This window comes from Schizosaccharomyces pombe (genome assembly GCF_000002945.2).
Source record: "Schizosaccharomyces pombe strain 972h- genome assembly, chromosome: III".
Taxonomy (NCBI): domain Eukaryota; kingdom Fungi; phylum Ascomycota; class Schizosaccharomycetes; order Schizosaccharomycetales; family Schizosaccharomycetaceae; genus Schizosaccharomyces; species Schizosaccharomyces pombe.
The window spans coordinates 1,922,879-1,947,823 of NC_003421.2; the positions used below are offsets into that span (position 1 = coordinate 1,922,879).

General features: G+C 35.7%; 6 protein-coding genes and 10 long non-coding RNA genes across 16 annotated transcripts, besides 1 other annotated feature; 7 read left to right on the forward strand and 9 right to left on the reverse strand.

Annotated features, from left to right (window-relative positions):
- Positions 1–12: 12 nt before the first annotated feature.
- On the reverse strand, positions 13–311 carry SPOM_SPNCRNA.7552. Its single transcript, NR_196888.1, has one exon. It is a non-coding gene; the product is annotated as a non-coding RNA (long non-coding RNA).
- Positions 282–2,595, forward strand: sly1 (SNARE-binding protein Sly1). The gene is made up of 5 exons (NM_001023365.3): positions 282–370; positions 434–702; positions 804–1,891; positions 1,934–2,042; positions 2,096–2,595. The coding sequence occupies exons 1-5, from the start codon at positions 319–321 to the stop codon at positions 2,495–2,497; spliced, it is 1,920 nt and encodes a 639-aa protein (NP_588374.1). The 5' UTR covers positions 282–318; the 3' UTR covers positions 2,498–2,595.
- ppn1 (cleavage and polyadenylation specificity factor complex-associated protein) lies at positions 1,802–5,429 on the reverse strand. The gene is made up of 4 exons (NM_001023366.3): positions 5,161–5,429; positions 4,922–5,002; positions 4,591–4,801; positions 1,802–4,539 (listed from the first exon to the last, which is right to left on the reverse strand). Exons 1-4 carry the CDS (start codon positions 5,327–5,329, stop codon positions 2,868–2,870), a joined length of 2,133 nt encoding a protein of 710 aa, NP_588375.1. The 5' UTR covers positions 5,330–5,429; the 3' UTR covers positions 1,802–2,867.
- SPOM_SPNCRNA.7553 lies at positions 4,590–5,992 on the forward strand. The gene has a single exon (NR_196889.1). It is a non-coding gene; the product is annotated as a non-coding RNA (long non-coding RNA).
- A 319-nt stretch (positions 5,993–6,311) lies between these two features.
- Positions 6,312–9,096, reverse strand: ssp2 (serine/threonine protein kinase AMPK catalytic (alpha) subunit Ssp2). Its single transcript, NM_001023367.3, has 4 exons — positions 8,832–9,096; positions 8,547–8,779; positions 7,987–8,338; positions 6,312–7,936 (listed from the first exon to the last, which is right to left on the reverse strand). The coding sequence occupies exons 1-4, from the start codon at positions 8,977–8,979 to the stop codon at positions 6,939–6,941; spliced, it is 1,731 nt and encodes a 576-aa protein (NP_588376.1). The 5' UTR covers positions 8,980–9,096; the 3' UTR covers positions 6,312–6,938.
- A 117-nt stretch (positions 9,097–9,213) lies between these two features.
- SPOM_SPNCRNA.506 lies at positions 9,214–10,173 on the forward strand. The gene has a single exon (NR_150884.1). It is a non-coding gene; the product is annotated as a non-coding RNA (long non-coding RNA).
- Positions 9,328–10,123, reverse strand: SPOM_SPNCRNA.7554. Its single transcript, NR_196890.1, has one exon. It is a non-coding gene; the product is annotated as a non-coding RNA (long non-coding RNA).
- A 5-nt stretch (positions 10,174–10,178) lies between the features above and the next one.
- Positions 10,179–10,520: an LONG TERMINAL REPEAT.
- A 37-nt stretch (positions 10,521–10,557) lies between these two features.
- On the forward strand, positions 10,558–12,453 carry SPOM_SPNCRNA.1243. The gene has a single exon (NR_150107.1). It is a non-coding gene; the product is annotated as a non-coding RNA (long non-coding RNA).
- On the reverse strand, positions 11,857–12,077 carry SPOM_SPNCRNA.7555. The gene has a single exon (NR_196891.1). It is a non-coding gene; the product is annotated as a non-coding RNA (long non-coding RNA).
- A 47-nt stretch (positions 12,454–12,500) lies between the features above and the next one.
- Positions 12,501–13,551, reverse strand: SPOM_SPNCRNA.1244. The gene has a single exon (NR_150108.1). It is a non-coding gene; the product is annotated as a non-coding RNA (long non-coding RNA).
- SPOM_SPCC74.04 (gamma-aminobutyric acid/polyamine transporter) lies at positions 13,137–15,876 on the forward strand. Its single transcript, NM_001023368.3, has one exon. The coding sequence runs from the start codon at positions 13,952–13,954 to the stop codon at positions 15,623–15,625; it is 1,674 nt and encodes a 557-aa protein (NP_588377.1). The 5' UTR covers positions 13,137–13,951; the 3' UTR covers positions 15,626–15,876.
- On the reverse strand, positions 13,710–15,703 carry SPOM_SPNCRNA.7556. The gene has a single exon (NR_196892.1). It is a non-coding gene; the product is annotated as a non-coding RNA (long non-coding RNA).
- Positions 15,877–16,071: 195 nt separating the features above from the next.
- On the reverse strand, positions 16,072–17,424 carry SPOM_SPNCRNA.1245. Its single transcript, NR_150109.1, has one exon. It is a non-coding gene; the product is annotated as a non-coding RNA (long non-coding RNA).
- Positions 16,359–17,029, forward strand: rpl2702 (60S ribosomal protein eL27). The gene is made up of 2 exons (NM_001023369.3): positions 16,359–16,413; positions 16,483–17,029. The coding sequence occupies exons 1-2, from the start codon at positions 16,387–16,389 to the stop codon at positions 16,864–16,866; spliced, it is 411 nt and encodes a 136-aa protein (NP_588378.1). The 5' UTR covers positions 16,359–16,386; the 3' UTR covers positions 16,867–17,029.
- A 12-nt stretch (positions 17,425–17,436) lies between the features above and the next one.
- On the forward strand, positions 17,437–24,858 carry mak3 (phosphorelay sensor kinase Mak3). The gene has a single exon (NM_001023370.3). The coding sequence runs from the start codon at positions 17,571–17,573 to the stop codon at positions 24,603–24,605; it is 7,035 nt and encodes a 2,344-aa protein (NP_588379.1). The 5' UTR covers positions 17,437–17,570; the 3' UTR covers positions 24,606–24,858.
- Positions 18,972–19,241, reverse strand: SPOM_SPNCRNA.7557. The gene has a single exon (NR_196893.1). It is a non-coding gene; the product is annotated as a non-coding RNA (long non-coding RNA).
- Positions 24,859–24,945: the final 87 nt, after the last annotated feature.

The window sequence follows — 24,945 nt, forward strand, 5'->3', positions numbered from 1 at the left end:
TCTTAGAAAAGTAAACTACTGAACGCAAGATTGATTTCCTTCCTACGCTTTGAATGTTTCCGGTGCACTAGTACTGTTTTTTTAAATATCTAAAAATTTAATGAAAATCAGAAATCTTTAGTAAAGATTGAAGACTACAAGATTTGGTAAAACAGCCAAACCTCAATATTTATTTTGTTGTTTACCTTTTTGAACATTTAGCGAGACTCGCTTCACTGCCATACACCACCATATGAAGGGTATGATTCTTATGTTTATCCCTCAACACAAATCATCCTTCTAAGTGCTTATATTAGTGCCAAAGTTGGAATTGGCACGATGTCTATTGCATCTGTAAAAACACCGTCTTCTTTGAGAGAAGCTCAAATTCGTAAGTAGTGTTGCTAATAAAACTGTATAATTCTCAGTAAGCATTGCTAATATGAACCTTTAGAATCTTTAGAAAAACTGCTTAATTTGAACCAAGACGTCAACGAACTTGAATCAAGCCCTCAACATGCCTCTAATTTTCCCATTTGGAAAGTTTTAATCTTCGATAAGGCAGGGTCGGAGACTATTTCTTCTGTTCTCAGAATTAGTGATCTCAGAAAACATGGCGTTACGGTTCACATGAATATCACTTCGTTTCGTCAGCCTATTGCTGATGTCCCAGCTATTTACTTTGTTCAACCTACTCAAGAAAACATTGAGCTAATAATAGAGGTATGGATTTCTCAGTATCATAATTTTCAATCAATTAATCTTATTGTCGGATACCAAATACTTTTTTGTATTACAGTTCAGCAAGCTAACATATTTTAAAGGATCTTTCGAAGGGTCTTTACGAATCAGCCTATGTCTGTTTTTCATCTACCATTTCTCGTGCTCTTCTGGAACAGTTTGCCGAATTGGCGTCGAAAACAAATACAAGTCACATGATTCATCAAGTGTATGACCAGTATCTTAATTATGTTGTGTTAGAAAGTGATTTTTTTTCTCTTCAACTGCCCAAAATCTTTCATACGTTCCATAACCCGTCTTCAGATGAGGCTCTCATTAATTCACGCGTTCAGGATATTGTAAATGGTCTCTTTTCAGTGATCGTTACACTCGGAACCATTCCTATCATTCGTTGCCCACAAGGATCGGCTGCTGAGATGGTTGCCCAAAAGTTGAATCAACGTCTAAAGGACCATTTAATGAATACCAAGGATGCTTTTGTTTCTGTTAATCCAAAACCAAGGCCAATTCTTATTTTACTGGATAGAACGGTCGATTTGATTCCAATGATAAATCATTCTTGGACTTACCAAGCTTTGATTCATGATACCCTAAATATGCAACTCAATAGGATTACCGTAGAGTCAGTCGATGATGGAAAAATGACAAAGCGGTTTTACGATTTAGATGGAAATGATTTTTTCTGGGAAAGTAATGCTAGCAAACCATTTCCTAAAGTTGCCGAAAACATTGATGAAGAGTTGACTCGATATAAAAATGATGCTAGTGAAATTACCCGAAAATCCGGTGTTTCTTCACTTGAAGAAGTTAATGTTGACGCATTTGCTGATTCGACTTATTTAAAAAGTGCAGTTAGCTTGCTCCCAGAGCTTACAGCTCGTAAACAAATCCTTGACATGCATATGAATATAGCAACTGCATTATTAAAAGCTATTCAAGAGCGCCATTTAGATGACTTTTTTCAGTTAGAAGATAATATAACTGGACTAAACAGAAGTGCCATTCTCGCTTGCATCAATAACAAGGAACAAGGAACTCCCGAAGACAAGCTACGATTTTTTATAATTTGGTATTTAAGTGTTGATTCCGTACCGGCTTCTGATTTGCAGGCATATGAAGAGGCGTTGGTTAACAATGGCTGTACATTAGAAGCATTAAATTTTGTTAAGAGGTATACTGATTGATGTTATTGGTTTTTTCTAACTTATATTAGGGTTCGTGAAATAACTAAAATGACCATGTTAGCATCTTCTACCACAAGACCAGCTACGGGTCAAACAGGAGATAATTTATTTCGTGGATTTAGCAGTCTTTCCACAAGGGTAAGAATAGTTTGACACTTTTTCACCTTAAAGCACATATTAATTGTTTTTAGTTTACCGACCGCTTTAAAGAAGCCGGTATTGGTGGCCTTGAAAATATTATTTCGGGGGTTAGAAATCTGATTCCCTTCAGGAAGGATGGGACTATTACATCTATTGTTCAGAGTCTAATGGACCCTGGCTCTTCTCCTGCCTCCAAACAAACAGAGTCTTATCTATTATTAGATCCCAAATCAGCTCGTGCTATTACTGTAAACAATGATCCTAGGGCCATGAACAAAAGACAGACTTTTAGTGAAGCAATTGTTTGCGTACTAGGAGGTGGTAATTATTTAGAATATGGTAATCTGGCTGATTGGGCGCGTGAACAAAATCCTAAGAAGCGTATCATATACGGTAGTACCGACATATTATCGCCATCTGAATTTATGGAAGAAATGGCTTCTCTATCTTAAAAAATTATTTAGTTTTATTTTTTGGCCATCATGTTTGTTCAGCCAATATTGTATGAAATAAATGATTTACTCTTAATTTGATACATGACTTTTTTGTCGAATTTGTGTAGTCCATCATCGTATTGAAAATTTGGAAAGCATCAATGTTCATTATACGCAAATCGCGGTTATTTGTAAACGACATATACTTTCAGACCAAGAGCTGAGGGAACAGAAAAAAGAAAATGTAATTGCTGTTCTAAAACTCAAACAAAAAAAAAAAAAAAAAAATTAACAAAAAAAAATTTCAAAAACATATAATTCATAAGATTCTCAGTTATAACTTAAGTTAGACATGGCTTAAAATATGTAAGTTGTGAAAATCTTCAGTTTATATAGCATTCGAGTAATTTGGTATCGAAAGAGATGGATTTTGTAAAACGTTTGATGAAGCATCTGATATAGAAGATGACAAATTAGAAAAAATTGAACTTAATTGCGAATTCGAAGTAGCTGAGTATGCATTCGTGTTATTTTCAGAAACTTGCTGCACTAAACCATTAAATCCCAATTCAGTTGTTGCTTGAGTGTCAGACGAGACTAGCTTGATGTGAGCAGGAGGACGAGAATCATCGAATTCTCGAATAACAGGCAAATCCAAAATAATGTTAAAAGTGGAGATATCCTTACTTTCATTCTTCTCACGTTCTATTTCGCTAGTGGCTTCCGGGGTCAAATTCCGTTCATTCCCTCCACATTTGTATCCACGAGGATGGATTTCATCTTTAGAAATTTCAAATTTTATAGGAACTGGTTTGTACCAAATAATTTCGTTTTCTACATCGTCTTCAACGTGGCTACCAAACGCTACACGAGCTTCCTGTCTGTCCATATCCCTAGCATTTCCATAGATGTGTGGTGTTTTGACTGACGCGGCACCTTCCTCATTAAGAGATTCAATAAATTTGACTTGAACAAGATCGTTATCGGGCTTCCATGAAACGGACTTCTTCTTTCTCTTTTTGTTTCCTGTTTTCTCATCATTAGAAGCAGGATCACTACTGAACACTGCATTCTCAGCTTGTAAAGATGCAATCTCCTCACTTTGCCTCGACGAAGAGGAACGCTTCCTGAAGCTGGGCAATTCCTCACGATTATTACTAACATTTTCTGAACTTATTCCAGAATCCTTGTCCTTTTCCTTCTCCCGTCCTTTCAAGCCAGCCATGATAGAGGAAAGAGGAGTAGAAGGGTTGGTTTGCTGTTTTGTCAAAGGCGCTTTTGTTGAAGAGGAGGCCGAAGTTGGTTTTGTAGAGCTTGCTAAATTTTTAAAGAAGGATGTTCCCGATATGCTGGTTACCTTTTTTTTAGATTTCGAATTGCTTGATTTAGTAGTTGAGGAAGCGCTTGGTTTATTAGACGCAGACGGGGCCATCGCCGGACCAGCCGGGGCCATAACGACTGCGGAAGATGAAACAGTCGAATCGTTCTTCGTAGAGCTCTTCTCATTTTCTCTATTTTGTTCAATAGTAAAACTTTTCTCGGCCAGTTCAGAAAGATTTTCAGCAAGCTGGCGTATAACGGAATTGGTAGACTTTTTTTTTACGATTAAAATTGGTTTGCCAAACTTAACCTCAGCTAGCTTCTCAGTCGTAAGAGGAAGATTAGCTAGCACGAGCAGTATTAAATGAATGAGTTCGTCGTGTTTAGAACGAATAGCTGATACAAACCAGTTACGTAGTTTAGGAAGGAACAATTTACGACCGCCGTCAACAAGTTGGCTATAAATACTATTCCCCACTTTGCTTTTAAGAAGATCTAGAAAAACTAATTTTTGATCATCTTGGGTGATATTGCTCATGAGATTAACAAGGATTGCAGCACATTCTTTTGGAGCTTGGACGATGTTAATTGGGTTTAAACACTCAGTCAGAGTAAGGCGCAAATCTTCTAACGGATCAGAGGAAGAAATTTTTTGACGAGATTTAGATTTTAATCGTGCAAGCATTTGAACGTTCACGTCTGATTTTGATGATGGTACTTCATGGGAGGCGGTATTTAAACTAAGGCGCTTCGTTAGTCATAAATAAATTTTTAAGGCAAAATAAACTTACGAAGATCCTGAATCCGGATTCCTTGAAGTATGACTTGGATTATTAACATATGGATTGGCTGAGATAGAGGTATGATTAGTATTTTGTGATTGAGAGTCATTGGAAGGAGAAATGCCAGGAGAACTTGGTTCCTTATTAGAGGACAAGGATTGTGATGGGGAGCCAGTTTGCGAAGATCCAGAAGATATGAGTGATGGATTGGATGAGGCAACTAAGATAAATATTAGCAAATTGAACGAATCAAAAAAGAAAAAGAAAAATTGAGAACATAGGAAAACTCAGTATAGTAGAGATAAAAATAAAAAGAATGAATAAACAAAAGAAAATATACCTGAAGGCATTGTAGCTAACAATGAAGCATCTTTATGTGACAGAGGTGACTGGGAGTGTTGAAACACATGAGGTTCTAAGCCTAAGGGCAACAATTAGTAGAATTCTAAGAGAAAGGATCAAAAATAGCAGAGAAAAAAGAGAGAACAAGCAATCAAGACATCACTCGCTACAGCCCGTAGAGGCAAATATTTCAAATTATTGACCAACTCTCTATCCCCGCTTTAATAGCCTGCATACCAGGGAAAGCACTCATTAACTTTTCATCTAAGTTTTCTTCTAAATCAGGACTCAGATTAATAAATTCCGGTTTTCCACTATACTCATTGGAAGTATGTGGAGGATTTTCTGACGTTTTACTTGTTTGTCTATCACTCGACACATTTCGCACGGAATTCCAATTATCCATTAATTAAATATCAAAGAGGTTCAAAGTAATACTCCGAATAAATTGAACCTTTCAGAAATTCGCACTGTGCCGATTTAATCGTTTCCTGAGGATATACGCTGAGAAAGGATCAACGTCGACTACTATTCAAGTAAGGAAACTGAACATGCAACTTTGTGAAATTCGTTGGAGTTCTCTAAACCCTTCGCTACACCATCGTGTATATTAATAGTTAAAACTAAATAAAAAAATATAATTTTAGTAGATTTTTAATTTTTTAATTATATTGACAATAATAGAAGACTTAAGAAGCATTTTTGGCGTGTGGGACTTGGTATGCCAAATGGCTTTCCAGCTGTAAACAAAATGATTCACCGTTTTTAGATCGGATCAATCTTTTCACGAATTCCGTTAGAAAAAATTAAGAATAAAAGGATATTATACTCTTATTTTTTTCTTCATTCTCTTGTGATTTTGAACCCATCTCTTTTTCCTCATACATTAACCGGTCTTCATATTAACGTCTGTTATTAGATAGTAAACATAATTTATACATTGTTTTTTTTTTTTGAGAGTAAGCTGTGCACCAGTTCTATGAACGGAGTATTTTTATTTATTTTTTGCAGAATGGAACAAATTAATCTATATACTAACTGTGGAATGTATGAATCCTTTAGACAAAATGAATGAAAATACCTTCTACAAATTTTGAGGAATATATAGTAGGATTTTCAAATAATTTAAATATTGAGACATACAAAAATTAAGAATACCAATCATTTGTTCTCGTTTCATAATTCACATTTTGTGTCTATAACTTTCTTTATTAGCTTTTTTCTTTATCACACTAAAGTTGACATTTCTATTGACATTCTTTATGAAAAGAAATTTGCAAAATTTGATGTACAGATGTTTTAACAATTTTTTTTTTAAAAAAAAAAGGGGGGGGGGGGAATTGCTTTCTTCATAAAGTTCAACTAATTACAAACAAGCTAGCATAGTATTTTAAATAGAATTGGTTTGTATTTGAATTAAAGTAAAGATAAAGGAAAATAATACTCTTTATGGACTAGTTCCTCGATGTCGCAGCTGCAAGTCGTTCTTAAATTGCAAAAAAAAATTGCATATTAACTAGTCTTTGATTTGATTCTCGTTTACATTAACATAAACGTATAAATTTTTTTTTTCTTAACGGTTTTCTTTATTATTAAAAGAAAGGTGAGCATATATAATCAACATCGTCATGCATATAGATAAATGGGAAATTTCAGTTATCAGAGAAAACCCGCATGAAAAGTAAAAGGACTCAATAAACTCCTAACATTCAGTCATTCGATTATTTCATATCAACAAATGTATTATGGTTATAACAAGATAAATACTTAACGAGTGAAACCAAAATCTTCTGTAAACCGTTGATAATACAATGGCACTAAATTCATCAATTCATAAATGTTTCAACAGAAAATGGCGGTAATTAATCCGGACACTAGTATCTTCATGCAACCTTATTCGCTAAAAGAAAAGGTAAAAAAAATAAAATGTGTCTTTGCTATTGAGTAGATTTGTTCAACAATGGGTAATTAAGGGATGCTTGAAAACAGCGTGTTAAATGGGGAGTTACAATAAATCATGCAGAAAATAACTTGCACACCAGCATAGCACACAAATCTAAAAATGGGAAAGATGACTTAAGATCATCCATGCCATGATCAGCTGTTCGTTCAGGATGAGAATAAATATCTTTGTAACCATTAGATTTCACATCTAGCATAAAACACCCGGGCATAACTTCATAAAGTTGTAACTCAATATAAGCATAAGTATTTTTTCCTTCCCTTTTACAATGAGGAATTTCCCAACGACTTTTAATGGTATACATGTCTGATCGATATTTTCCATTTACTGGTTTTGGAACGGTAAACTGAGCTCCTGCACGTTGTAAAGCTCGATACACAGCCAACAAAATTTCAGGTGCATCGCCCCGGCAGCGAACACCAAAATGCCATTTGTTACGGCGACTCTTTTTGCGAGTGGATTGGCTCGTATCCACAGCACTAGCAGCATCGGCAAGAGTCCTCATTTCAAGTTTATTTTTTTCTGCCGTAGGCACAAGGACACATATGTTACTGTCAATTGTTTGTTTAGCATATGTTGGAGGGTCGGAGACTGTCCAACGCGGTCCTTCTAAAGTAGGATCGATAAGCTCCTGTTTTGACTTCTTTTGCAATTCAGAAGTATATTCTGAAAATGCGGGTGGAGATACAGATAGAAAAGAATCGACTCGTTTTGATTTGGAGAGATGACTCTTTTCTTGGATTACTTGATTTTCATGTAGCAAGTTATAAGCCTCTTTTACTTCATTATTTTCATCTGAACGTAAAGCTTCGACAATGTAATCCTCCGAGAACCCCATTGCCTCACCAAGCTTGCTGACAATTCGTGAATCAGCATAAGAGCCTTGGACCTCCTCCATAGGACGTAAATAATCGGGTAAATTAACGTTGAACCAAGGGTCCCGACGTATTTCCTGAATTGTTATCCTCTGCATTGGATCTGCAACAATCATTCGGCGAATTAAAGATTGTGCTCCGGGAGAAAGAAAATCAGGCATAACATAAACACAACCTAAATACGTTTAGCAAGAGATAAGTAGAAAAAAAAGTGGCCAAACATACTGTTAACTTTTTTAAACAAATTGGGGATAAATTCATCGTCGAAAGGAAGACGACCCACCAACATCACATAGAGAACAATGCCGCAACTCCAAACATCGACTTCTGGACCAGCATACAATTTCCCGTTGATAACTTCCGGGGCTGCATAATTTGGACTGCCACAGGACGTTTTTAGGAAATTACCGTCTGTCATAATATTTGATAAACCGAAATCAGCAATCTTTACGTTGAGATTGTCATCCAACAACAAATTTTCGGGTTTAAGATCGCGATGTACAATTTTGTGACGGTGACAGTACTCAATTGCACATATAATTTGTTGAAAAAAACGACGACCCTCATCTTCAGTCATCTTTAAAAACAGTCAGCAAATACATAAATTCGTGCATTCAAATTTGTAAACAAGCCTTCATCAGCAACATTTCAGATGCAAAAACAATTTATCTTTTTCTATTTTTAAAAAAGACAATCGGATAACTTGTACATTTTGACAAATCAAACCAATCCAACATCACTTCTGAAATTTACTGTAACAAAAACTCGCAAACCGCACCACTTACCCTTTTCTTTTCTACAATATAATCAAACAATTCACCACCTGCATATTCAATTACCATAACGATATCTGTGGGCGTGGTTATCACATCATACAATTTAATAATATGAGGATGTCGCAAAAGCTTCAAGTATGAAATTTCACGCTCCACACGCATATGCATATCGCTTTTCTTTAGCAATTGACGGGAGATAAACTTGAGAGCAACTTTCTGTTGCGTTTTGTAATGAGTAGCGACTACAAGTACGTTAGTCTCTATTCTCATGATATTAAATATTAGCAATCTTACGCTTGACTTTGCCAAAAGAACCTTCACCAAGGGTTTCCCTTATAATATAAGGGCCGATATGGCGCTTGGATATGGCTTCTGGTGGTAAAACTCTTGCTCCATTTCGCATGGTTGAGTTCTCCATTAAATCAACCTCCTGCGGTTGCATTATCAGCTATTCGCTTGGCAAATCCAATATTGAAAGTTTATTGATAAAATCTTTTTTTCCTTAATAGCAAGGCTTAAATTTCAGAGTGTGAGATAAATATATAATTTGGTAGAAGGCAAAGCCATAGTATACATCCTTAGTTGTGTCACATGAGATGATATGAATTGGACTCGTTAATTCGTTTAAAATAACACTATACAGTTTTTTAAGCCACCGTTTTACTAGTTAACGAAGTTGCGTCACAATGCGGAATTTTACTCAATGAATTAAAATTCTACTACACTATTCATTTTAATGCAAACTGCAAACTCTTATTTAACTAACCCAGTTAACTGTTCCAATAAAATACTTATACATGTTACAGTGTTCGCATTTCAATCTTGGCTGTATAAGTAATAACATGATCCAAGTATGATTAAGCAGTTTATTATGTTTGTAAAGAACCCATCCCAGATATAATGGAACACACGGCGTACCCCACAGTCTTCATAAGATGGTTGTTAAGTGCAGCGTTGTGTATCGCATTATAACGCTCTTGTCAAATCTTCGTTGAGTTTGTAAACAATTAAGTACTGGTTGAGTTAATACAAAAAAAAGGAAATGAACAAGCTTTTTATTAGAAAAGAGTCTTCATATTGGATGTGATTTCTCAGCAACATTTAAACAGTGATCATGAATATAACGAGCCTGAACTGATTTCATTTGTTTACAAGGCACACAGACTAATTATCACTGTTTCTTGCATGAAAGTCTTTGCTTTGACGAAAAAATTTAATATTCTAAGAAAAGCTATCAATCAAAATCCAAATAAAAATTTTTTTAGAAAGCAGGGAAGTGTTTTCGAAGTCAACAACTTGTATGATAATATAAGAATGCAATAAAAATACAGCGCAATTTACCCTGAACGAATTTTATAGCTTGTTTGGGGTAAATCACAATCACAGGAATGCTTTTTTATTTGGACATCCTCGTAAACAAGTTTCGTGTAAAAAGCATCTTTGTAATTCAAATAGTAAAGTTAGCATGTGATTGGACTTTATTTACAAAATTCATTTCACACGATGAATAGAGGTTTCTTCATTCACATGCTGTCTGGCATCACGATCTATAGGTGTTAAGCAAACACATTTAAAGTGATACTTTTTTATATAATAGAATATGCCACCATAAGTTAGTTCGCAAATTTTTAGCTTTAGGTCAAACTACGCAATTAAAACTTTGCGCTACGTGTAGTAGTACGGTAAATTTCGTTGTGGTTTATTAATTATAGTATACAGATATCATGAGTAGCAATTAATTTTATGTATTGATATATGGGTTAAATCGTTACCCATCACTAAACTAGCTTATAAGTGAATGTCGTTCCTGAGTTCAATTTGGCTCTATTTATATTTCATCCTAATTTATTAAACCACAAACATTCTAGATGAACAGTTATCCGCGATTATCAGTATTTAAACGGGTCTTAAAACTATATTAACATAAGGAAACATGCTGATACACAACGTAATGTATTTTAACGCAGGGTAGTATTGCTGACACTAATTTGCAATGACTTTCTTGTTAACTCGCGTTTTAGTAAATAAAAACATTAATTTCGTTTAATTTGAAATTAAAGCAAAAAGACATTATATGTTTTCCTAAAATCATTAATGATGTAGACATATCAATGCCTTGCCAACTCGCGAATTAACATGTTTATCGTATTGTTGTCAGCAAACGGGATAAGAGTTTTGCCTCATATTGCTTGGCAAACAGTAAGTCTACTTTCTTTTTGAATTTAATTCATGAACGAGTTAAAAATTTTGACACAAATTCTTGTTTCTGCAGTACAATGATTTGCTTGTCGCACACATTCACAGTCATTGTATAACTATCCTCGTGTAAACATCGCAGATCTCTACATTGCAAACGTCCTCTATTTCAGTATAGTATAACTCTATCTAATCCTTTGTTCATTTCAAAATGCCAAGTTTGAGGTATGGATTAGGGAGATACTCTTTCATGTTGCTTGTTCAAAGAGAAAAATATTAAAAATCGAGGAAATTCAGAAGAACAAGAAAAGTGTGTAGTATTGGGAAGCGTTTGAGATTTATAAAGGTCCTCTAAAATAAAAAAGAACGACTTTAGGATTGACATATGAATTTTTCCGAAAAACTAAAGCACATTGGAAGATGAATATATTCTGATAATTAATTAATTGCGTAAAGGATGTCAATGTAAAATGCTAAGGCAGAGAGCTGGGTTCAGTCGTCGATTTTAAGCCTCGAGAATCGCCAGCTAATTGAAGAAAGAAGAGGTAAGTAAATAAAACTTGGGAGGCAAAAACGCAGTTGACAAGAATTTAAAAAAAAAAGTGAAGATGAAGATGAAGATGAACAATATTTTACTTACTATCCAAACAATTTAATATGACAATAGCATACAACAAATTACAATGTCATGCTAGGTTTCCCTAATTTTTTTGGTATTCTGACTTTCAACTTTTCTGATATGATTGTTGATTTCCCGACTTGTTTACGCATCTCGTTTCTCCAGGTTTTTGTATCGACGTCCTTCATCATATGTTAACTCTATCGGGGATTAGAAAAAAAGGCGCAAAATTAAACAATCAAAGATTGCCGCCATGCAATGATTTCAAATCCAATCTACCCACATCCGCTATCTAAGGTATTTACCGAGAAAGAACTCGACAAGACGGTTATATTATAGAGAAATGAAAAGAAGGTTGATATTAGAGGAAAGAGGATTGTATTGCGAATAGAAATGATGTTTGGCTCATTCTATATGAAACTTTGTCAATTTACTTCTTCTTGTTTTATTTAAGTTGAAACGATTTACTTTTCTTTTTATTCGTTATTAGTTGTTTTTTATTTGATTTTGTTTTGGATAGCTGTAGTCATATGTATGCTTTTTTTTCGGTTTCATTATTCTTTTCATTTCTACATTTCTTACAGATAGTTTATTTTGCAAAATCAATTAAAAAAAAACAGTTCTGATGATAAGGATAATACACTTGCAAACAACTGGATCTTAGTTATCAATGGATCCTCGTATCCTTAATTTTTTAAAAATTTCGTAAGTTTCTTTACGTACCGAAAAATAGCGAAATCAGGACAATAGAGAAGAAGAGGTTATTGCTTTTTGATGGAAAGTACATGATCAACTGTTTTCCTGTACTATAGAAAAATTGGTGTTTATTTTTTGTTTCCTCTATTTTACTATACGATTTATTGTGTTTCGTTTTTACTGTACGAATTATTGTGTTTTCGCCAAACATGCTCTTTGCTCTCTCTCTCTCTCTTTTCACCATATCATTTCAATTCATCTCTTGATAATAAATGATTCACTTCAGCATAAATCATCACTAGCACAAAACATCACTATTAACACAACATAACATAATCTCCCGTATTATCAAAATTTCTAGTATTAGCATGATCTCTAATATTACCACAATCTTACTGTTAACAATCTCTAGTATAATTCAAAGTTTTACCATACATAGCTCAATGTATGTTCCAATATGAATGAAATAAAAATTAGCAATAATACAGTAGCGAAAAATATAAAATGAAAAAGCGAAAGACATAATCAATCGAACATGTTCATTCCACTATTTCCATCATAAAGCATCAAAAGTATTGAAGGTCATATCATTTTTCAAAGTAAAAAAAAATCAATTACAAATTTTCATCAACTACAGCAAACACACTTTTTCTCTCTCTCTTTCCGTTTTTTTATCTCGACATCTTTTGCCTGCCCTGCTTAATCAATTTGCTGTTAGATAGGGATTCGCTCTCATTTCCAACACTATCCATCCTTACTAGTTTCTCTTACCTTAACACTCTTTTCCTTTCCGTTCAATGACGATTCTGATGATCTTTTCTTCGTTTTCCTAGATTTGCCTTACTCCTCTTACCAAGATCATATCAGTGAGCAGTTTAATGAGTGATTGTTTGCTAGTTTGTCCTCGCTTTCCACCGTAGTATGTTATTTTTGCCATTGAAATAAATTGTCGCCTCGCTTGTTACCACCTGTCCCTAGATAACCTGATAACTAGTAGCACTCCTACAACCCAATATCTAGAGTACAGAATATGGCAGACACCGATTTCAGGTATTTATAAACGAAATGTTCTTTCCTTTTGTCGAATCAAGGTTTTATACCTAAAAGGATCTGAGTGGTAGTTTTATTTTTTCCCTTTTTCGATTTCTTGTTGTTGCGGTTTATTTTTTACAAAATATTTTCCCAAAAAAAAAATAAATAAATCAAAATTCAAACCTACCTACTACCATCATCTCTAAAAGCTCCAGCTGCTTTTTTACATTTTCTCGCAAGACTTTCAATTCACTTGATACTTTGAAACGTGCAAGAATTTCTCTGGTCGTGTTATTTTTTCGAAGCATTTCCATTGTTCATTCCTCATTCATTTTTTACCTAGTGTTTGTTGCTCTAATTGCTATAATAGCTGTCTTTCTATACTACATATATAATAGTAACGAATATTTTCATTTTTTTCCTCTTCTTTATTTTTCGTTGTTTGATTTTGGGTTTCGTTATTTCGGTGGTGAATTCATTCGTGGGTCTCTTGTTTTAGTTTCTTAAAAAAGTTTTAAAAAATTGAGCGTCGCCAAATTATTTTTATTTTCCTTTTTATAACCTATTTCCTTAATTTATTATCATTTTTACTTTTTATTTGTTATTTTTGCTTTGCTAATTTCGCTCTTTTCCCTTTTTTTGATCGCCTTTTCCCCCTTCTTCATTCGTCGTCACATTGTTATCCTACACTTTCTCTTGTTTAAAAGTTATTTGTTTCTCTAAATTAAACACCTTTGTCTGCTTCTCTTTTCTCTCCCTTTGCTAAGGTTGCTTCTATTCACTCGATAACTTTTCATTCAATCTCACCTGCTTTTTATCTCATTTCCTCTTTTTCAACCCTTGTGTGTATTGTCGCATCTATCTCATCATTATGGCCATACCCATTTTAGACGCACTCACTTCTTCTAGTGGAAAGAAGAACTCTGCAGAATTCAGCATCCATTCCACTAGCAATCCTACAAATCCAGAAGAACCCAATATTACTTCAGAAGCAGATAATGCCGAAGATTTGGCTGCTTTGGGTTACAAACAGGAATTTCAACGTGGTTTATCCCTGTTTAGTGTCTTTTCAGTTTCTTTCTCCTTGCTCGGTTTGCTTCCTTCTGTTGCTACTACCTTACCTTACAGTATTGGTTATACTGGTACCCCTGGTTTGCTTTGGGGTTGGCTTATTGCCATGGTATTCATTATTTGTATCGCTCTTAGTATGGCCGAACTTTGCTCAGCAATGCCAACCTCTGGTGGTTTGTACTATGCCGCTGCCGTTTTGGCCCCCGAGGGATGGGGTCCCTTGGCAGCATGGTTTACCGGTTGGTCCAACTATATCGCTCAATTGGTAGGTGGTCCTTCCATCAACTATAGTACTGCAGCAATGCTTCTCGGCGCCGTCAACATCGGCAATCCAAATTACGAAGTTCAGAATTATCAGCTCTTCTTAGTAAGTATTGCAATCCAGTTTATCCATTTTATCCTTGCATCCATGCCTACCAAATACATCGCCAAATTGAATAGTGTAGGTACCTATCTTAACACTCTATTTCTCTTCATCTCTATGATTGTCATTTTGGCCATGTCTAGCAAGAATCACGGCTTCAATGAAACCAGTAAGGTTTGGAGTCATATCGAAAACTACACCGACTGGCCTGATGGGTTTGCCATTCTTATGTCCTTCTGTGGTGTTATTTGGACCATGTCTGGTTATGACGCTCCTTTCCACATGAGTGAGGAAACCGCCAACGCTAGTGTTAATGCCCCAAGAGGTATCATCCTTACTGCCGCCATTGGCGGTATCATGGGTTGGGTTATGCAGATTGTTATCGCATATACTGTTGTTGATCAAACAGCCGTAGTCACTGGATCTGATTCTATGTGGGCTACTTACTTATCACAATGCCTTCCTAAACGTGCTGCTCTTGGTATCCTCTCTCTTACTATCGTCTCTTCCTTCCTTATGGGTCAAAGTAATTTGATTGCTTCTTCTCGTATCGCTTATTCCTACGCACGTGATGGTGTTTTGCCTTACTCTGAATGGGTTGCTACCGTCAATCCTATCACCAAGACTCCAATTCGCGCTGTCTTCGTAAACTTTGTAATTGGAGTGCTAATTCTGTTTCTCGCCTTTGCCGGTGCAATCACCATTGGTGCCGTCTTCTCTGTTACCGCCATCGCTGCCTTTACTGCTTTCGTCGCTCCTGTTGCAATGCGTGTCTTTTTCGTTAAAGATGCTGATTTTCGCACCGGTCCTTTCAACCTTGGTAAATTTTCTAAACCTATCGGATTTTGCTCGGTTTCCTTTGTTGCTCTTATGATTCCCATTCTTTGCTTCCCTTCTGTCAAGAACCCTACTCCTGCCGAAATGAACTGGACATGCCTGGTTTTCGGCGCTCCTATGCTTGCCGTTTTAATCTGGTATGCCATATCCGGCAGAAAATGGTTCAAGGGCCCTCGTATAAACTTAGCCAGCGAGGGCGACAACTCTACTTTGGAAGGTGTCGAACTTTACACAGGTTCTGAAGAATTGCCCCAGAAGAAAGAAAAGGAATAGTTCCATTCCTGCATTACTACTTTGGGCATTCTCCCGCTTTCCCTTTTAACCATTCACTTAATCTCGTGTCTTTCCACTTTTCAAATTCTTTTTACGCTTTGTCTGTTTTATAGTTAATGTTGCATTCGATTGTTAATCATAATATTCGCGAGCTTTCTCCGATAATTTTTTTTTTTACATTTCACAATCATTGATATACGCTATACCAAAATGTGAAACATGTACCAAGTACACTGATACTTGTTTTTTGTGCTATAATTTTATTCGTATTTATATTTAATATCGTTTAATGCTAAAAATAAAGCTTGCTGTTCTACACCAAATCGTATGAATAGGAATGTTGTAAACACGTACAATATAAATTGTAATTTACTTGACAATTGTAAACTGTTTCGAACTTTACTAAAGCTTTTTGCAAAATCAGATGTTTAATTATCTAGTAATTTAAGATTGAGACTGCAATGTTAAACGTTTCTTTTAAACTATTTAGATTTTCATAGTTACAATATCAAGGCTCTATCTTACATCACAATTGTCTGTAGTGTCCAAAAGCTAGTCACTACTACATTCAACTATTGAAAATAAAAAATTGAGTTAACAAAAACAGCTTTTTATCCAACTAGTTATTTTGATGTACGTTATAAAAAACTGTTAGGTTTCGGTGTTTACGAAAAAAGCAGTCACTTTTGGCTGTATGGATACACCCAAAAATTTCGCTGCCACCGTTACACTCAAAAGTCACCAAAACCCATAGTAACAAGATGGTGAAGATTTTGAAGCCAGGAAAGGTATGTTTGCGAGGTTTTAAACCTTTAGATTAATAAATTGTGGATTAACTTGGCTAACGAAACGTTCAGGTTGCTTTAGTCACTCGCGGTCGTTTTGCCGGTAAGAAGGTCGTTATCCTTCAAAATGTTGACCAAGGATCTAAAAGCCATCCTTTTGGTCACGCCGTTGTCGCTGGTGTCGAGCGCTACCCCTTGAAGGTCACCAAATCTATGGGTGCTAAGCGCATTGCCAAGCGTTCTAGAGTGAAGCCTTTCATCAAGGTCATCAACTATAACCACTTGATGCCTACCCGTTATGCTCTCGAACTTGACAATTTGAAGGGACTTGTCACTCCTACTACTTTCAGCGAGCCTTCTCAACGCTCTGCTGCAAAGAAGACTGTCAAGAATACTTTTGAGGAGAAGTACCAAACCGGAAAATCTGCCTGGTTTTTTACTCCCTTGCGCTTCTAAACATCGGGAACAGGTTTTTGTATGCTAATTTATCCTTGCATTAGGCCGTGCGGTTCAAATCTTGTTGCTATGAATACACTTTTAAAAAAGGATTCGTAAACTAATGTTATCGGTATATATTTTTGTATATTTACAAAGTGCATGTGCCTGTAATTTGAGCTCAAGTAATGCGGATGTTTATCCGTTTTTTGTAGAGCAAGTGGCATTTCCGAGTAGTAATTTTTGATAAGGTCTGTTAACCTTGCTTTAACTGGGCACAGATGTTGCGGAATGCGATGTGATATTGTAATACAAAAGCAGAATATAAATGAGTATGTAGCATTGCTGAAGATTAAATGCAATGAGAGACATGATTGTCCGATCGGATTTGCTGACGTGGAAGATGCAAACGTTGCTCACGAAATATGTAAACGGAATCATTGGAATAAACATTTTATACGCTAGAGGAGTAAAAAAAAACATTACAAAATCACATATGATAAATATTTCTAGCAAACCATTAATCCTTAACTTATGCAAACATACCTTAGCTTACAGTATCCTTATTCTCACAATCTCCTACTACCACTTAACAATAGCTTGCACGCTTCTAGCTTTTTCAAAGATAAATAAGCTTAATTATCCAAAGCTGAAGTTCTTCCTTATGAAAATTGAAGTTCAATAACTTATAACATGGGAGTAAATGATAATTAACAATTGTTGCCATGTATTCTCAGCATGAACTTCGTAATAAAGTCAGCCTAGCACTCTCGAGTCTACTTAGGTACACGTTTGAATTGACGCCTTTTTTTGAACTGTACGAAGCTGATTTCGCATATGCTTTGTATGCTGGCTTTGAACTGGCCACAAATCGAAAGGTGGTTGGAAAGTTCTCATTTCAAAATGTTCATCTTGAAAACGAGTATAACATACTTACGGAAATTGCAAAAGATGAAAGGGCATCGAAATTTAGCCCTACTCCTATTGAGTTTACCTCTTTCCCCCATATTGATTTATCTGCTTGTATTGCTTATGACTTTGGCCACGGAGCTGAATTATCGACAAGTTATGCCTATTTTAGAGAGAACCCAGCAGAATTTGTTCGCTTTTGTATTGCAATTTGTAAATGCATTGAATACTTGCACTCAAAAGGAATGGTACATGGAGAAATACGTCTGGATAGTTTCATCCCCATAAGCTCTTACGACAATGTTTACATGCTCACTGTGGGATCAGGCGCTAGCTATTTTCATAATTGTTTACAAGCGCATAATTGGCGTAAATATTCCGAAGACTCAGAATCGATGTCCAGAATTTTGTTTATCAGTCCCGAGCAAACGGGCAGAACTTCATACAGTGTCGGATATCGTACAGATATATATAGTTTAGGGGTTTTATTTTTCCATTACCTTTCAGATTGTTCTCCTTATACGGGATCTTTTGTACAACGAATTCGATCTATTTTGACAGAACCTTTACCCGACATCAGTAAATCATGTCCCAAACTTCCGCATTTGATTTTTAAAATTATTGAAAAAATGACACGAAAAAACCCAGATGAAAGATACACTTCCTGTTCTGGTATCGTTAACGACTTGGAAGCTTGCTTGGATGATATTGACAAAGGGTTAATACTCAATGATCATGTTTTGGAAAAAACAGGACGTACATCTTTATTCTATTTGCCTTGTTCTATATATGGTCGTGAACATGAAATCAAATTAATCAGAAAAATCTTAAGAAATTCCCCGCGCGCAATAAATCACCAAGACAAAAAGGATTTGGAGACATTTAATCCATATTATTTAAATGCGATAGAATCTGAGAGCTCTTCTCAATCCCTCTCTTTATCCCAAAGGGCTTCTGAAGTTATGCCACTGGTAATACTTATCACAGGATGTGAGGGTATTGGAGAATCAAGCTTGATTCAAACTATTTGTGATCGACGTGAAGGGTATATGGCTATCACAAAATTTGAAGTATCACAATCAATTGTATACTCTGCGATTGTTTCAGCTGTTGCCGAGTTTATTCGGCAAATCCTTGCTGAAGATCAGCTTTTACTTAATAATTTTTTTGAAGAGCTTAAGAATAAATTAGAATCGGATTTGTATTTGCTCGATTCGGTTTTCGATTTGGTACCAGAAATTAGAAGTTTATTACAACAGTTTTCGACTTCTTCTGGTAATACTAGAAAAACGTCTTTGTTGGGCTCGAATCATTCTAGCTATTCCGATAAACTTGGGTCTCCTACAATTCTCTCAACTTCGTTTTCACTTGCAAGGCCATATCCTGAGCCGGCTCTTGTAAGTCCTTCGACTGAAAGGCCCCCTAGGTCAAGTTTTTCTGCCGCCTTGATGACCCTGCTAAATATCATTGCTAGTTTTAAAAAAGTAACGATGGTTATAGAGAATATTCATCTTGCTGATGAGTCTTCTTTAATTATTCTCCAGAAAATCGTTTACTCTGATCTTCCACTTACCTTGATGATTACTTGCGATAAAGAAAACGATCATGTAATTAACAGGTTTCGTTTAGCGAATGACAGGATACACGAAATCGAGTTAAAACCACTGTCTTTTAATGCTGTGAATTCCTATGTTCAGGCTACTTTGCATCGAACCGATGATGGATTAGCAAGATTTTCTTCTTACGTTTATCACATTAGCAAAGGTGTGCCTTTACTTGTGAGAAATGTACTACTGAGTATTTATGAAAACAAGATAATTTACTTTGATTGGAAAAAAAATCGATGGGAAGTAAATTACGACGAAATGTACACTCTTGACAATGATTATTCTGAGCCCGATGCATTTATGACGGCCAAGAAAAAAATCAGTAAACTGAACGACTCTTCTCGTGCTATCCTTGGTTGGGCTAGTCTTTTGGGCCCATCTTTTTCTTTTGCAACTGTAAAGAAGCTTTGTAAGGATACCGATAATATTGAATTAAATGTGGAGGCTCTTCAGTCCGCATTAAGAGAAGGTATAATTTACGCCACTTCTTCTGATGACACGTATACGTTTTCAAGGTCTATTTATGTTAAAGCGATGCGTGATTTGCTTAATGAAGCAAAAATACAGATTATGCATGCATGTCTTATTGACGTTTGTCTTAAAAATCGAGATCGTTATAACATCTTCGATATCGCTTTTCATATCAATGCCGCTTTTGATTTTGTTAAGGGTGATAAACGATCTGTTGAATATTGCCATTATTTGCACTTGGCTGCCGAAGAGGCTTTAAAGATTGGAGCTAATCAAGAGGCGCTTGACTTATATAACAGATGTATAAAAATGATACCACACGAAATTCCTGAGGAAAGTGATGATAGTTATATTCGCTGCCAGCTTATTGGTATGTATGTTGGATGCGCTGAAGCTTATTGGGTAAATGATAATTTCGATACAGCTTCAGAAATGTTAAAACTAGCAGAGGAGAAAGCTTGTAATAACTCGGAGGTTTTTCCTGCAAGGTTTTTGTACTCTCGGATTTTATTCGAAGGGGTGCATATAGAAGAGTGCACTCAATATGTATTATCTTGTTTGAAGCCACTTGGGTATGAGTTAAAGCGACATTCTCTCGAAGATTCAAAGTCAATTATTTCAGCACTGATCCCACGTATTATTGACAAAATTACTAAAAGCTCAGAGGAATCTCAGTCATCAACAGATGACGATGACCGGAGAATTTTCGAAATACTTTCTTTTTTATACGTCGGTTCAGTCGCTACTTCTTACTTTTCAGAGACCGCAGAAATGGCCATTGATTTTGGAATAGCACAAGTCGAATTTTTTTTAAGTACTGTTGTCAATTCGTTCTCCGCTTTTGCCTTAGTTTATTTTGCTATTCTTGCAAATTCTTTACTTGAGCCTTCAGAAGATATTCTCTTCATCGGTAATTATGGAGAGAAACTGAATCGTGAAGCTGAGAATCCTATAATATTTTCACGTACTGAATATTTGTATGTTCAATCTCTTGGTTTTATAGACAGTACCACGAAAGAGAGAAGACTTACTATTGATTATTTGGACAGAAATTGTGTCACTTGCAGTGATAAACACGTTATTATTAGTCTGCTTTTAGTGTCATCATGGGAGAAATTTCTAACTTCCAACAACTATTCAAATTACTTGGCAGATTTTGAAACTACTCATGCGCAAATTATGGAAATGAAGCCTTGGGTTGGTGATACCTCATTAATAACACAATTAAAGCGATTTTTGATGTGCTTACAGGATAACATCAAATTGGATTTAATCAAGTCAAAGAGTTTTTTGTCGGATCATAATATCCAATTATCATCCCCAGCAGCACAAGAATCTGCGAAACTTGCATTCAGCCTTCACGGATGGATTAACTCATGGTATCTTCTGGCTCTTGTGATGCATGGTGAATGGGATATGGCTATCAGTTATGGAGAGAATTTTAAACGTGAATTTAAAAATGCGCTTTTAACTTCTTCTAGGGTATTTGGAATTTTTATGTTTACTTGGTCTTTGGTCAACAAGATGCTCATTTGTCCCGAATTCACTAAGCAAAAAAAATATTATGAGCAGTATAAAGAAAATCTTGGATTTTTTGATAGCCTATGCATTGGTGATAACGAATGTATCACTCGTGTATATTTTCTTTTATTAAAAGCATGTGGTTTAATAATGAATGGGCTGAATTTTGAAGCATCAGTTATGCTGGAGGAAGTCATCTCTTTAACAGAAAAACTTGAACTTTTTTTGTTACAGGCATTTGCATTTGAAACTGTTGGAAGCATTTTTGTGTCTATGGAACTATATACTTCTGCTACTCAATACTTGGAAGAGGCTATTCGAAATTATGCTGCTCTGGGTGTTAAACAAAAAGCTAGGCATTTGAGGGATAAGTTCGGTGATTTGTTGGTTTCGAACAACTTACAGGTTTCGATTGATGAAGCTACACAAACAGATTTCCCTTTGGTGTTTAGTCCTGAGCGCTCAAGTATTGACATAAATGCTAGTAGTATGCGTTCTGAAAAAGCGTCCTTTGAGATTCCTTTTCCTGAAGAGCAGATTGATGATGATGTTTCTCCAGTAGCCCAAGATTCTTCTCTGGAAGAGTTACTTATATCTTTGGACATCATCGATCTAACCTCAGTAATGAGATCCTGCCAAACGATTGCCAGTGAAATTGAGTTGACTGGTTTGCTCTCGACTATGACACAGAGAATGTTGGAAGATTCTTCAGCTAACGCTGCTGTTATAGCAATTCGTGATGACGTTGGCTTTAAAATTGCAGCTTATCGTACGGGAGAGCTTAACGAAGTTTTTGCTCCCCCGATGCCTATTACAGAAGATCAAACGTACGTTCCTTCTAGAGTGATAAATTATGTTGTCCATACGCAAAAAGCTTTGTTTTCGAATAATATAAACCATGAATTTGATTTGCAGCAGGAGCGTTGGAATATCGAAAATCATATGGGGAGAAGCGTAATTGCTATTCCTTTATACCAAAAGAAGGAGGTTTTTGCGATACTCTACTTGCAAGGCCCTCCATCAGCATTTCATTCTCGACATATGTCGGTACTATCAATCCTTGGGGCTCAGGCAAGTTTCGCAATTGTGAATATATCTTTGTTTCATAAGGTGAAAGAGGCAACTAATGTTAATACGATTATCATTAAAGCCCAGAGAGAAGCATTAAATTTGGTGCAAAAATCGGAGGCTAAATATCGCAGCTTTGTCGATACAATGCCTTGCTTGTTATCAAAATTAGAATTTGATGAAGAGTTAAGGATTGAGCTTTTTGGAAGTTTTTGGAAAGAATATTGTGGTGAATTAAATATAAACGACCCAAATACATGGAAGGAATATGTTCATCTTGACGATCACCTTAAATTACAGGATTTCCTGCTCTCTCACTTGCACAATCCTCTTCCTTTTGAACTAGAAATAAGAATTAAAAGGAAGGATGGAGTTTATCGATGGAATCTTACACGCTGTACCCCTACGACGAACGAAAAAAATAGAACTAGTTTTTTGTGTGCAACAATTGATATTGACGATCAAAAGAAGGCACGAGCTACCGCATTAGAACTGGCACGTTTGCGTTCGAATTTCTTGGCGAACATTTCACACGAATTAAGAACACCTTTTTCTGGCTTCTACGGCATGCTTTCTCTCTTAGATGATACAAATTTAGATTCTGAGCAAAGGGATATTGTTAGTGCTGCTCGTATAAGCTGTGAAATGCTTCTTCGGGTAATCAACGATTTGTTGAATTTTAGCAAACTTGAAGCGGGCAAAGTCACTTTAGAATCTGACCTTGAATTTTCTTTAGAATCTGTCGTTTGTGATTGTATGCAATCTGTATATTCAGCTTGTGCCGAGAAAGGTATCAATTTATCTTATAATGTTTCTCCAGATATTCCTTTTTTCACAGCGGGAGACGGCATGAAAATTGGACAAATGTTAAAGAGTATCCTTGATAATTCGGTAAAAACAGTTAACAATGGATTTATCCGTGTTAGGGCCTTTTTGGCTGGTTCATCGAAAAAGAATGATAGGGACCAGTTACAAATTGCGTTTATTGTAGAGGATACTCGCGAAGAAAGCAATGCTATTTTTTTGGCTAATATGATCAATTCCTTGAATCGTGGCTGTAACGACTATTTACCCATGGATTTAAGTGGTACCGCACTTGGAATGTCCACGTGTTTACAACTTTGCAAAATAATGGGTGGATCAGTAAGTGTAGAGGTATCACAAAATAACCCTACATTTAAAATTTGTTATGATCTGAAAATTCATGAACTTGGAAAGGAAAGATACGACATTATAGCTACTCCTCTATTTCAAAACCTAACAGAGTTCAATGATCTCATAAAATCAAAAGTTGCTATCCGAGTTTCTAAAACTTCTACTGAGTATGACAACATTACTACATATCTTCAAGCTGCGAGAAAGGTTTTGCATGTTTTTAAGGGATTACAAGACCTAGCATCAATTTTTGACTTAAGCCCTGACTCTGCACTTCTCCGCTGTTCCGTTGTGGTAGTGGATGTTTATTCGATGGATGATGTTAAGGCAGTCGAAAAAATATTGAAAAGCTATCCGGATGTACATGTCATATATTTGTGCTGTGATCCCTCTAGATTGAACATCGAGCAGGAACTACAGAAACCTTCAGGAAGATCGTTTGCATGTAAAAAAAGATGGGGATTTCTTCAAATGCCTTGTACTAGAGAAAACTTCCTCAAGGTTACATTACAAGTGTTTAAGTCTAATGAAGATACTTGTAACTTTTACTCTTATGTTAATGAGTACGGTGAATCCCCAAAACCAGATGACGATATGGACCGGTTAAACAAATGTGTTGGATCAAAGATTTTAATTGCTGAAGACAACCCCATAGTGCGTATGACTTTAAAAAAGCAACTAGAGCATTTAGGAATGGATGTTGATGCCGCAGAAGATGGAAAGGAAACTCTTCAAATTTTTGAGAGTCACCCCGACAACTATTACCAAGTTTGTTTTGTTGATTATCATATGCCTGTATATGATGGCTTAGAGGTAACCAGAAGGATGAGAAAGATAGAGCGTAAGCATGGTTGTGCACCTCTTCCCATCTTTGCTTTGACCGCCGATATGCAGCCTACCATGGAAACTCAGTTTCAAGAAGTTGGAATAACGCATTATCTCAGTAAACCTTTCAAGAAAGAAACACTAATTAAAATGCTTCTGCAATATTTAGTTAACGGAACTGATGGAAATGCTAATACTTCATAATGGTTTTTGACTTTTCGAAAATAATTTGCTTTAGAGGTATTTGAAAGGAAGCCTCCATCGATAATAATGAAGCAACTTCGATAATTGATGTTAATTTAATGTTTTGTTTTCTTGGAAAATCTCGTGAATGTCTATGCTAAACCATAGAAGAGCTCGTTACATTTTGGCATTTTAATTGTTATTTACTAGACGACAAATTTTTTATCACTGGTTGGTAATTCTAATAAAAACCGGGTTTAATATCTATACCAAATTTTTCTTTTCTTGTCTAATACAACATAGCCCATTTCAACTCTGAACTCTTTTAAGCTACGTATTGTGGGTCTTTTAATTTTCATGA

What these genes read in the sequence shown, in the direction of transcription:
- sly1 (NM_001023365.3), top strand. Translation starts at nt 319, where the DNA reads ATGTCTATTGCATCTGTAAAAACACCGTCTTCTTTGAGAGAAGCTCAA. An exon ending in TTTGAGAGAAGCTCAAATTC is followed by an intron (nt 371 to 433) that starts GTAAGTAGTGTT and finishes ATGAACCTTTAG; the next exon opens with AATCTTTAGAAAAACTGCTT. An exon ending in TTAGCAGTCTTTCCACAAGG is followed by an intron (nt 2,043 to 2,095) that starts GTAAGAATAGTT and finishes AATTGTTTTTAG; the next exon opens with TTTACCGACCGCTTTAAAGA.
- ssp2 (NM_001023367.3), bottom strand. Translation starts at nt 8,979, where the DNA reads ATGCAACCGCAGGAGGTTGATTTAATGGAGAACTCAACCATGCGAAAT. An exon ending in ATATTGTAGAAAAGAAAAGG is followed by an intron (nt 8,339 to 8,546) that starts GTAAGTGGTGCG and finishes CTGTTTTTAAAG; the next exon opens with ATGACTGAAGATGAGGGTCG. An exon ending in TTTGTTTAAAAAAGTTAACA is followed by an intron (nt 7,937 to 7,986) that starts GTATGTTTGGCC and finishes AAACGTATTTAG; the next exon opens with GTTGTGTTTATGTTATGCCT.
- SPOM_SPCC74.04 (NM_001023368.3), top strand. Translation starts at nt 13,952, where the DNA reads ATGGCCATACCCATTTTAGACGCACTCACTTCTTCTAGTGGAAAGAAG.
- mak3 (NM_001023370.3), top strand. Translation starts at nt 17,571, where the DNA reads ATGTATTCTCAGCATGAACTTCGTAATAAAGTCAGCCTAGCACTCTCG.
- rpl2702 (NM_001023369.3), top strand. Translation starts at nt 16,387, where the DNA reads ATGGTGAAGATTTTGAAGCCAGGAAAG. An exon ending in AGATTTTGAAGCCAGGAAAG is followed by an intron (nt 16,414 to 16,482) that starts GTATGTTTGCGA and finishes CGAAACGTTCAG; the next exon opens with GTTGCTTTAGTCACTCGCGG.
- ppn1 (NM_001023366.3), bottom strand. Translation starts at nt 5,329, where the DNA reads ATGGATAATTGGAATTCCGTGCGAAATGTGTCGAGTGATAGACAAACA. An exon ending in GTTAGCTACAATGCCTTCAG is followed by an intron (nt 4,802 to 4,921) that starts GTATATTTTCTT and finishes TATTTATCTTAG; the next exon opens with TTGCCTCATCCAATCCATCA. An exon ending in AATCCGGATTCAGGATCTTC is followed by an intron (nt 4,540 to 4,590) that starts GTAAGTTTATTT and finishes GAAGCGCCTTAG; the next exon opens with TTTAAATACCGCCTCCCATG.